The following is a 12,194-nucleotide window of genomic DNA, read 5'->3' on the forward strand; positions in this document are numbered from 1 at the left end:
ACCACCTAATGAGAGAATACAAGCAGACACAGAAGAACACACACAGAATGGACACAGAGAGCAGACAATAGGGGGAACAGAATGGGATGTGGGGGAGAAATAAAAAATAAATCTTCGAAAGAAAAAAGAAAGACAAGGGGATAGAATCAAGGTGAAGTGCAGCAGAAACCAGGAATTGAGGTGGTACAACTGACAGGGAACATTTCTCCACATCAGAGGTCCCCAGGAGTGAATCCTGGTAAATCGTAGAGGGAAGAAAATGAGAAGATAAGATAAAACAGACAGCAAAACAGCAGGGCAGGAGAAGGGGAAGGGGGGAAAATAAATAAATAAATGTCTTTAAAAGAAAAAAGACACTAGTAATGAGCAATCTGAGGAGGAAGTCAGGGGAAAAAATCCGTTTTCAATAGTGATTAAAAGAATACTTAGAAATAAACTTAACCAAGGATGTAAGGCACTTGTATTCAGAAAACAAGAATACATTGTTAAAAGAAAACCAAAAAGATCCAAATAATTGGAAGAACATTCCATGCTCATGGATTGAAAGAGTAAATATCATTAAGATGTAAATTCTGGGAAACGGACTTTGGCCCAGTGGTTAGGGCGTCCGTCTACCACATGGGAGGTCCGCGGTTCAAGCCCCGGGCCTCCTTGACCCATGTGGAGCTGGCCCATGCGCAGTGCTGATGCGCGCAAGGAGTGCCGTGCTACACAGGGGTGTCCCCCGCATAGGGGAGCCCCACGCGCAAGGAGTGCACCCATAAGGAGAGCCGCCCAGCACGAAGGAGGGAGCAGCCTGCCGAGGAATGGCGCCGCCCACACTTCCTAGGACTGAATAACACAGTAAACCTAGAGGTGAATGAGAATTGTGGTTGATGGTACAGATGCAAGAGCGTCCTTTGTGAGCTAGAGCAGATGTACATCACTATTGCAGGGTAGTGGGAATATGGAGAAGCATAGGAAAAACACAATTGGAGTGACCTATGGACTGTGGTTAACAGAAGTATAGTCATGCATCTATGCCAAAGATGCTAATGGGGGAGTATGGAAAAAGTGTGCCAAATGTATGCTATGGACCATGGTTAGTTGTAATAGTCTGATGATATTATCTCACAATCAAATGTTCCACCATGGTGGGGCGTATTGATGGAGGGGTGTTGTATGGGAATTCTACACATGAGTATGATTGTTTTGTAAATTCACAATGTCTGTAATAAAAAAATATTTTAAAAAATAATAATAGGGTGGGTTGAGGAAAAATATACCAAATGTAAGATATGGACTATAGTTATTAGTAAGATGATGATGATATTCTTTCATAAGTTGTAAAAAAATGTCTCAACAATGCAAGGTGTTGGTGGTGGATTGATGTATGGAACCCCTGTATGATGTTATGCATGTTTGCTTTCTAAATTCACAACTTTTACTATACACTTATTGTTTATGTATGTTCATGTATGAATGATATAAAAAATAATAATATGGTAGGTTGGGGGAAAAATATACCAAAAGTAAGACACTTAGCTTAGTGGTAATATTTTGAGGATGCTCTTTCATCATTTGTTAAAAATGTTTCATAATAATGCAAGGTTTTGGTGGTAGAGTGAAGTATAAGAGCCCTGTATGATGTTATGCATGTTTGTTTAAGTTCACAACTTTTACTATATGCTTATTGTTTATGTATGTTTATGTATGTGTGCTATACGTCAATAAATTTTTTAAATTAAAAAAAAAGGGGAATTGCAGTAGATCATGGCAGAGATGTTAGTGGCTTCCAATGGAACAAGATTGGCAGAGATAGGAGGGCAAGGAAGGTTTGAGAGGCATAGACCAGGGGACTAATGGATGGACATTGTACAGCTAGGTACTTAGCAGCACACACATTTAAGGCACCAGCAGAGTAAGGCCCCCAAAACAAGTTTTTGAAAAAAATCCTGACATTACAAAAGAGCATCGAGGGGAGCAGGTGTAGCTTAGCAGTTGAGTGCTTGCCCCCAAGTATGAGGTCCTGGGTTCAATCTCCAGTATCTCCTTAAACAAACAAACAAAAAAGCATCAAATTCCACATGAGAACTAGGTACCTTAACTACTTCAGTGACTGGGACTGCCAGACTATACTCTAGCCCTGGTGTTGAAGGGAAAGCAAGGATCTAAGGTGGGAGAATCAGTAGTGGGCTGGGTTTTGGGTGTCAGTCACAGGAACTAGAGGTTCTTCTTCATTTGTCAGGGCTGCTAAGACAAATACCATACAGTGGATTGGCTTAGACAGGAGGAATTTATTGTCTCATGGTTTGGGGGCTAGAAGTCAAAGATCAAGGTGTCAACAGGACAAGCTCTCTGGAGGTCTGTAGTCTTGCCACACTCCTTGATGTTCCTTGCCTTGCATCACATAGAGAGTGCCCTCTCATCTCCTGCTTCTTTGACTTCTGCCTTCTACTGACTTCAGGCTTGTCCTTCCTGATTGCCTCTGAACATCCTCCTTTTATAAGGCCCCCAAGTGTTATGAATTAAGACCAACCCTGCTTCAATAACATCTTCAAAAGGTCCTATATATAAATGGGTTCATACCCACAGGATTAAGACTTGCATGTGTCTTGACAGTGGAATGATTCAATCCCTGTAGAACCATCCAGAACACAGCTGGAAATTCTGTGGGGGAACTGAGGAAGGAGGGGGAAGCTGGAGGTCGAGTGGTGTGAACCTAGCCAACAACAGGAGCCCCAGAAGCAACAAGGCGATGCTAACAAGGGGATCCTTGAATACAGAGCCATGCCTATCTTGGAGAGGTGGAATTATGGTTCATTTTATCTTCTTTGTATTTTTCAATCAGTTTTTCAGATTGAAATAATATATAGTGGTTAAGTATTAGATTTACATTATAAGAAATAAACTTTAATGTGACCTTGCTGGGTAGATAGCCTCCATTTCTATGGGTCAAACTTGCAAAAATGCGCTGATTAACACAAGATTTTGACACCTTGGCCAGAAGATATCAAAAACAAAACAAACAGGAAGCGGACTTGGCGCAATGGGTAGGGCATCTCCCTACCACATAGGAGGTCTGTGGTTCAAACCCTGGGTCTCCTTGACCCATGTGGAGCTGGCCCATGCACAGTGCTGATGTGTGCAAGAAGTGCCGTGTCACGCAGGGGTGTCCCCCATGTAGGGGAGCCCCACATACAAGGAGTGTGCCCCGTAAGGAGAGCCGCCCAGCACGAAAGAAAGTGCAGCCTGCCCAGGAGTGGCACTGCACACACGGAGAGCTGACACAACAGGATGACGCAACAAAAAGAAACACAGATTCCCGGTGCCACTGATGATAAGGATAGAAGCAGTCACAGAAGAACACACAGCAAATGGACACAGAGAGCAGACAATTGGGGTGGGGGAAAGGGAGAGAAATAAATAAAACAAACAAAAAACAGGGAAGCAGATATTGCTCAAGCAATTGAGCGCCCGTCTACCACATGGGAGGTCCCAGGTTCAGTTCCTGGTGTCTCCTGGAGAAGACAAGCAAGACAGCAAGCAGACACGGTGGGTAGGTGCAGTGAACTGATGCAACGAGGAGACACAAAGAGGAATGACAACAAAAGACAAAAAAAAGCAGAGAGGTGAGGTCACTCAAGCAATTGAGTACCTTTGTCCCACATGGGAGGTTCCAGGTTTGATTCCCAGTGCCTCCTAAAAAGACGAGCAGACACAGAAAGCTGACAGCAAATGGACACAGAGAGCAGACAGTAAGTGCTTGGGGGGGGGGGAGGATAAACAAAATAGATCTTGAAAACTAAACAAACAAACAAAAACGGGCAAACTGAGTTGTCAGTTTCCTGCCTGCTCTAAAACTTTCATTGACTCCAGTTGCCTGCAAAACCCCTCAGTCTACTTGAGTTGACTCTTTGGGTCCAGTCTTAGGGCTCCTAATCCCCAGCAAGCCCCACGTGGACTACTTCCTCCCAGTTCCCAGAATGCTTTGTGCTCATCCCTACCCCTCACCAGAAACGTACTTTTTTTTTTAAAGATTTATTTATTTATTCTCCCCTTCCCCCCCTGCCCTGCCCCGCCCCGGTTGTCTCTTCTCTGTGTCTATTTGCTGCATCTTCTTTGTCCACTTCTGTTGTTGTCAGCAGCTCGGGAATCTGTATTTCTTTTTGTAGCGTCATCTTGTTGTGTCAGCTCTCCATGTGTGTGGCACCATTTCTAGGCAGGCTGCACTTTCTTTTGCGCTGGGAGGCTCTCCTTACAGGGCACGCTCCTTGCGCGTGGGGCTCCCATATGCGGGGCACACCCCTGCGTGGCAGGACACTCCTTGCGCGCATCAGCACTGCGCATGGGCCAGCTCCACACGGGTCAAGGAGGCCCGGGGTTTGAACCACAGACCTCCCATGTGGTAGACGGACTCCCTAACCACTGGGCCAAGTCCGCTTCCCTGTACTTCTTTCTTCTCTATGCATCTGAAGCCTACATTTTCTTCCTGATGCCTTTTACTGATTGTTCCAACCTACATCCCCTTTCAATGAACTTACAAGTTTTTTTAAAAAATTTTCAGTTTAGCAGAATTTGTTGTTCAAAGTTTTCTCGCCCACTATTTGTTTTTTTTAGGAGGTACTGGGGATTGAACTTGGGACCTCATACATGGGGAGCAGGCGTTCAACCACTTGAGCTACATCCGCTCCCCTCTCCCAACATTTGAATGAGCAAATTAATAAAAAAGGGCAGAGGTTAAAATTTGTAGTTTCCAGGTGTCTCCACCAGACTTTCTACCTATCTGGCGGGGTCTGTCCGCTCACTCAGCTGTGGTGAGGCAGGTTAGTATAGGGAAGGAGAGAAAGCGGCTGGTCAGAAATAACCCGTAACAGCTGGGACCCTCTAGCCACGAGACCCCACCTGGAAACCCCCTGATGGAAGGCCGCTGCTTGAGAACACAACTGTAACTTCTACAGCCAAAAAGCACACCAAGACACTGGTCACAATGTCCCTTTGAGACTCCTGGGCTCAAAAGGAGCCCCAGATAACTCCAAACAGAAAGGCCTCCCCCTTGGTCTCCTGAAAGCTGGCAAGTGACGATAGAAAGACACAGCCAATCAGGACAGCAAGTAGCTGGGTCCCTCCTTACCATGCGAAGGGGGAGGAAGAAGGGCCTGAAAAAGGCCTACCCCAGGGCCCGTGCATGTCTCAGCCCATAGCACGCCTGCGCCCATGTCTTGGTTTGTTTCCTTTTTCTCGTTTCTTAGTAAATACATTGAAGTGCCTTATAAACTTGATATTGTCTTCTTAATAAGCTCAATATTGTGCTCACTTTTTAATTCTTTCTTGCAATGAAGCCAAGAATCTAGAAACCCAGAACCCAGAACATTCCGCTAATAGTGGTGACTACAGGTGCTAGTGTCTTTCCCTCAGCAGGCCCCCAGCGGGTAGTTTTATGATGTGAGCTTGTCAGCAGGGCCGGTTTTTGTGGCCTGGGTCCTGAGAGCTATGTCCTGCCACATACCCATCCTTTACAGATGCTGACACAACACTTGCTTAGGCAATTCCAGCTTCCGGCTGGCCTTTCCCTTTTGCCTGTCCTGTTGGTTCCTCAAACTCAAAACATCCCAAGCCCACAGTCCGTCATCCCCCTCCCCTCCACCATCTGCATTGTTTTTTGTTTTTTTAAAAAGATTTTATTTTTTTATGTTTCTCTTCCCTCCTCCCCACCTCCCATTGTCTGCTCTCTTGTGTCTATTCGCTGTGTGTTCTGCGGTGTCCACTTGCATTCTCAGGGGCACCGGGAACCTGTGTCTCTTTTTTGTTGCATCATCTTGTGAGTCAGCTGTGTGTGCGGTGCCACTCCTGGGCGGGTTGCACTTTTTGCACGGGTCACTCTCCTTGCGGGGAGTGCTTCTTGCACGTGGGGGCTCCCTTAACGTGGGGGCACCCCTGCGTGGCATGGCACTCCTTGCCCATGGCAGCACTGCACGTGGGCCAGCTCACCACATGGGCCAGGTCCTGGGTTTGAACCCTAGACTCTATATGGTAGGCGGATGCTCTATCATTTGAGCCACATCTGCTTCCCTGCACTGTTTTTTCATTTCTGTTAAAGGTCCCATCTTCCTCTCAACCATGCAGTCTCAGCGCTCACCTCTCTTCTAAGTTGTGCAGCCACAAGGCCAACAGGTAACTTTAATTCTATATGCCTAAAATCTTGAACTGTTTCCCCCTCTCCCCATCCCCACGGCATCCTACTTCAGGCCTTCATTATGGGCAAAGCCATCAGGTATGTAATGTCACTCCATCCTGTCTCCTTGCTTCCCTTCCTCCCCTCCATGACATCTGGCACGCTGCTGCTAAAACATGTCTTTCTCCTGTTCCATGGCTCCCAGTGGTAGGCTCCCCACACCAAACTCTTTGGCCTGATCTTCGAGGCCCACCACAAACTGACCTCAATCTCTCTACTACCTCCCTTAGACTTCCTTACTCTTGCCAAGGTTTCTTTTTTTAAGGAGGTACTGGGGATTGAACCCAGTACATGTGTCATCCTACATTACATTCCGTACTGGAGAGAGAGCTGCGGCAGGCCGGTGAATGACTGTAAAGGACATTATTTGGACAACTGGGGAGATTCGAATATATTTCCATTAGGTAATATTTTTTTAATTTATTTCCACTTCCCTAGGTAATATTATTATATTGTTAAATTTCTTGGGTGTGATAATGATACCTGTGTTATGTTGGGAAAATACCTTGTTCTTAGCAGATACCCACTCAAATATTTAGGGGTAAAGTGCCATGATGATAAGAACAAGAACACTTATTGAAGTCCAACGGAAATGTGGCGAATGTTAGTAACTGGTGAATCTAGCTGACAGGTGTGCACGAGTTTATTGAATCAGTCTCGTAACTCCTTATCTTTGATTTTTCAAAATAAAAAGTTGGAAAAAAGAGAAACCTTGTTAGCTGGCTCCTCCCTCCACATACTCCCTGCTTCACTGGCTCAAGACATCTGCTCATGCTAACCCTCTGCCCTGAAGACTTTCCTCATCTCCTCACATCTAGACAGTTGAGGCCCAGCTCAAACGTCACCTCCTCTGCACAGCCCTCTGTGACTGCAAAGCCTCCTAGATTCCTTCCTGGCCCAGCCCCTAGCAGTCCTCTACCCTCCCCACCCTCCGGCGCTGGTTCCTCACCAGTCTATAAGCTCCTTAAAGGCAAAGGCCAAGCATCTACTAGCCGTACCTTCCAGAAAACCCGGTTGTTTCCAACAACCATTTGCAAAATAAATGTCATTTTCATACGTGATGAGTAACTTAGGCATAGAAACTGAATTCCTGCACTCACCTTTTCCATACTCCAAAGTCCTCTTGTGCAGAATTCAAGCTCTCTTGCTCTTTAATGTTGACCCCTATTAGTTAGGCAGGCAATGTACTTTCCAGAGGGATTCCAATGGGCACGTGCATTGGGCCTGCACTCCCCAGAGGGAATTTACCAGTTACCTGTCAATTAACTTATGGTCAGTCCTTGACTTTTCCTTTTTTCTGTTTCTTCTCATCCTCCTAACTCTTAGCCCATCAAGATTCTGGGATGGTGATAGAGGTTGCTAGCCTGTGTTATCTATGAAGTGGTAGGAAAGGGGAAGTTGAGCCAGGGAGGAGTGGTTTCTAGTGCACCTTTCTCAGTGTCCGACACGCTCGCCTGTGGGCCTGGCTCCAGCACGGACTGTCCAGTTCCACGGCAAGACCCCTCTGGGATGGCATTCCTGATCTTCTTCTTCTTCCCACCTGGTCATACGGTAATCACAGACGCCAACTGCTTAGCAACCCTTGTTATTTTTCTCTTCTGCTTGCCTTTTATTTCAGTAATTCTGTTTTTCATTTATAGAAATTCTACTTGGTTCTTTTTCAAATCTGCCTTATGGTCTCTTATGCCTTCATTATACTTTCAATACTGCCCTTTATTTAAACACACATTAAACCATTTATTTTAGGGACCACATACAGTAATTCCAGTATCTGTAATGTTCATTTGACAACTTTATAAAGTATATGTTATGTTAAATTCTTAAACATGCTGGGGATGACCCATCAGTCCCGCAGAACTTAGATTCTAGTCTCATCCGAGATACCTGGAGCCTCAGTGGACCCTCTAAGAAATGAGAGGAATCACTTTGGGGAATATAATCCTGAAATGAAATCCTTGTACATATAGAATGTAGAATCCTTTTCAACCATGCCTGTATTATTTTCCTGAGGAATCAGAACAAAAAGGAACTCATGGACAGAAAGGAGATGTGTGGTTGTCAGAGATTTGGGGGAAGAAAGGGTAGGAAGTGACTGCTAAATGGGTTTGGGGTTTCCATTTGGGATGATGAAAAAGTTCTGGAACTATAGATAGTGAGGACTGTTGCACAACTTAATGCCACTTTAAAATGGTTAACATCTCAAATTTTATGTTATAGGTATTTTACCACAATTAAAAAAAAAAAAAAAAGAAAGTCATGAATCCCTCCTGAGGATCTGGAGCTGTGGAAAAGACATCATTGGTTTGTGGTTTGTGTTCAGTGCACAGGGGAACAGGAGTGTAATTCCAACTACTTGACACCTTCTAAAGAAGTCTCCAAATCATTTCCATCAGAAACTGCACTCTGTGGGAGCAGCCAAACCAGCTAGACCGAGACCACAGTGACTCCCTGAACACCCAGCCAGCCCCCCAATCTCTGCCCCCCAATCTTTAAAAATGAAGCACTCAGATACCAACAAGACATATTTCAAATAGTTTAATTTTAAAAATATTCTATTCAGTGCTAAAATATGTCTTCACTCACTGTTGCCCATTTCCATTTTTTAACTTTTTTTGAAACAAAAAATAAAATCACAAAGTTCAATTAAACATGCAGATTTCAAAGAAGAGGGAACTTCTAGAAAGTCTGAGCTGAAGGAGTACTGTGGGGGGTGGGTACTGCTGTCAGAACCTCAAATTCTTGCTGGGGCAGAGTTTGTGGCAGGAGTGTGGGGGGCTATTGCAGGAGGCCAGGACTGCTGGAATGAAGTGGACATGTGGAAAAAGAGACAGCTGTGTGCACATGGGTGTTGGGAGAAGGGGACGGTTACGGCAGAGGACAACAGACTGCCAGCAGCTAGTGAACCCATGAGAGGCAGGGCAACCTCAGGTACAGGCGGAAGCAATGCCTAGACAGCAAGAAGTCTCCATGGGCTTTCATCCCATCTGAAGAAAAGCCCTTCCCTTCCTGGAGGAGACCTTCCTCTACCTACAAATCTCCACTCAGGCATTCTCCAACAACAGCCTGCAGGGCCCCTAGCCATACGCGAAATCCATAAATCTATGGTCTCCATTCAAGTTCAAGTAACCCAGGCACCCTCTTCACTAGAGGGCGCCTTCCACATCTCTTTCCTCTTGTAGAAGCACCAGCAGCTCAGCCCAAAGGTTCTGAGCAGAGACTGCTACCTGGAGGTGACAGATGAGCCTTGGGACAGCGAAGGCTCTAGCCTACGTGGGGTGCAAAAAGGACATGAGCGCTCCTCTTCTCAGAAGCAAGCAGACAGAGGTGCCAGGGCAGGAAGGTGATGGTACCAGCCCGAGTCCTAGGCCAGCCTTCCAGCCCAGAAGGCTTGTACGTGCAGGCGCCGGACCCCAGTGCTTGCTCTTATCCCAGCAACACAGCACGGCCAGAACCAGAATGCAATAAATAGAGGCAGGGGGCCAGGAGGCGAGGCGCCCCCGGAGCTGCTAGCTTTTGGACGCGGTCTGCGGCACTGTGGGCTGGTCCACACAGAAGCGTTTCAGAGGCGGGGCTCCTGAGTCGTCCTCTTCCTCAGCAATCTAGGAGCAGCCAGGGCACGGGGTTAGAGGCCGTCTCTCCTCTGTCCCTCCTCGGCACGGCAGCCGCCTCTCCCCATCCTCCCTCGGCCTTCTCACAGATAACCCAAGCTCCCCAACCTCACAACTGGGAGAAACCAGTTCCCCCTGCAGCTCCCCCATCACCCCCCCTCCAGCACATTCCACACCACAGATCCAATTTCACATCAGCGGACTCCTTACTTTTTTCTTAGAAACTGAGAAAACCAACCTTCTTACCTGCGTCTCTAGTGGAACTGGCTCTTCCTTGGTGAGGGTGGGAGGTTCGTCAGCAACTTCTGAGGCAGGCAGGGAGGGCTCTGAAAAAGCAGCAAGGTCAGCCAAACTGCAGGGCTTTTCTGAGGCCGCAAATACCTGCGGACCCTCTGTCTCCACCAGGGAGAGCTTTCCTAAGAGTCATGTGGAGGCAACTCAGGGAAGAGCAAGAACGCGGGCCCGGGAACCCACATTTACAAGGAGTAAGAGAAAGGTTCAGGGCTGGGCTCTGGAGCCTTGCTGTGGAGCCACAGTTGACGACGGGAGAGCGGTAAGATATGGCCGAATCACGGAGGGCCGTGAATGCCAGGCTGGAGAGTCTGGTCTATTCTGCAGACAACTAACTGGGGTCGATGAAGCAGCTCATCTTGTCATTCCAACCATCACAAGTCTAACCCAGTTTTTCAGTTTCGTGAGAGGGTTATCTGGGGATCAGTTGAGATGACCCACGTAAGGGGCTGAGAACAGTATGCACACAGCGAATACAGTAAGCACACAGTAAATATTAACTATGGTTGGCATCCTCCACAGGGAAACAAGCTCTATTCTGTCATCCCCCTGGTAACAGGTCACAGAACAGGGGATGCAAATGAGGGTCAAAGATGTATATATCATCTCTCTATGTATTGTAACCAGAATGGTGCAGGATGTAATGCAAAGGGCAGAAACTCTACCCAGTTCCCCCAGTTGGACAAGCCATTTAACCTTTCTCAGCCTCCATTTCCTCATTTGTAAAATGGCGATAACAGCTGCTCTCCCAGAGGGTTTTGGAGAGAACTAAATCAGGCATCAAACATGAAAACTCTGTCCCCAGAGCCTGGCATTCACTGTGTGTTGGCTTGGCTTCCTTGCCCCTGTGAAGGGTAAAAGGCGATCCTTTCCCCAAACAGCCCCAGCTGCTAACAACAGGCTGGCCCTGCTGGCTGCTGAGGCCCCCGCCCTGAGCCCTGCTGGCTTCTGAAGAGGAGAGACAGCAAGGGCAAGGCGAAGGTCTCCAAGAGGCCAGTCCTGGAGCCAAGACTCACCCTCGAGGATCTCCTGGCCCAGGGTGGGTGGCTGGGAGTCGTCTGTGCGGAAGTCCGAGGTGTGCGCCGGGCTCAGGGACTCGCTCTGCTGGGGGCTGGGGCTCGAGTTGGTGCTGCTGTCCACCTTGAGCTGGTAGACGTCCGACACAGAACTCTGGTTGCTGTTATCATCTGAAAACCCAGCACAACAAAGGCAACAGCTGAGGGTGGCGGTTCTCCTTGGGGTAACTCAGCACCAAGCCCAGGGCCTGGCACTTCCTCCGGTGGCCAGGGACACACGGGGCCACAAGGATCACTGCTGCAGACACACCCTGAGGAAGGCACTGCGGATTACCAGCAGGTCAGCGCCGACTAGCTGGAGCATTCTTGATTCCATGACATATTCTAAGCACCAGATGCAGCCAGAATCTTTAAGTCTATGCAAGCTTTGCATTTCAGGACGGTCGGGTGTGCTCATTATTGTTCACCAGTTACAGCTTGGAGCTGGTGTTTTCAGGCTCCAGTGGTGGGCAGGAGTAACTGTGCCTCAGCACCTCCTAACCCTCCTTAGATCACCAGGCAGAAAAGGAGGCTGGGGGTGTCTGGAGATGTCAGCTCAGGGCTTCCAGCTGCCCAGGCACCACCTGACTGCACCAAGGACTGGGGGGACCATCCACTGGGGAGCTCTAAAGGCTCAGAGTCACCACCCAAGTTAAAAACAGGGCACGGGGGTCAACCATGCCTTTTTCTCCTCCACTCCCAGCATCCACTCACCTAACCTGATCTGTCCGCGGGTGCTGATGCCACCTGCATCCGTTCCCCCGCCTCCTCCTGCCTTAGTGCAGGCCTTGTCTCCTCCTGCAACAGCCACTGAACTGCTCTTTCTGCCTTCCTACCCGTAGACTCCAAACTGCATCAAACACTGCCAACTGCGAGTTCTCCCTAAACCCTCCAATCAAATGCCAACTCCAAGGCCTGTCAAGGTAGGCGTGTCACACCAAGTCCTTTCTGCTCTCTGGCTTCACTGCTAGCTGTTCTTCCAGCCAAGCAGGACCCTAACCCAAGAGGTGCTCCATCATGCACAGC

At 47.8% G+C, this 12,194-nt stretch overlaps 1 protein-coding gene across 1 annotated transcript in view; it reads right to left on the minus strand.

Moving 5' to 3' along the window:
* Window positions 1-8,734: 8,734 nt before the first annotated feature.
* The window catches only part of BCL7B (BAF chromatin remodeling complex subunit BCL7B), a 28,218-nt gene continuing 24,758 nt past the window's right edge, over window positions 8,735-12,194 (minus strand). Inside the window, exons 4-6 of the mRNA XM_004452135.5 lie at window positions 11,130-11,300; window positions 10,069-10,148; window positions 8,735-9,813 (exon numbers count right to left, since the gene is read on the minus strand). Of these exons, the coding sequence (XP_004452192.1) occupies window positions 9,721-9,813; window positions 10,069-10,148; window positions 11,130-11,300 (344 nt within the window). The 3' untranslated portion in view covers window positions 8,735-9,720. The remainder of the gene's footprint in view (window positions 9,814-10,068; window positions 10,149-11,129; window positions 11,301-12,194) is intronic.

This window comes from Dasypus novemcinctus, chromosome 23 (genome assembly GCF_030445035.2).
Source record: "Dasypus novemcinctus isolate mDasNov1 chromosome 23, mDasNov1.1.hap2, whole genome shotgun sequence".
In the NCBI taxonomy this organism is placed as follows: domain Eukaryota; kingdom Metazoa; phylum Chordata; class Mammalia; order Cingulata; family Dasypodidae; genus Dasypus; species Dasypus novemcinctus.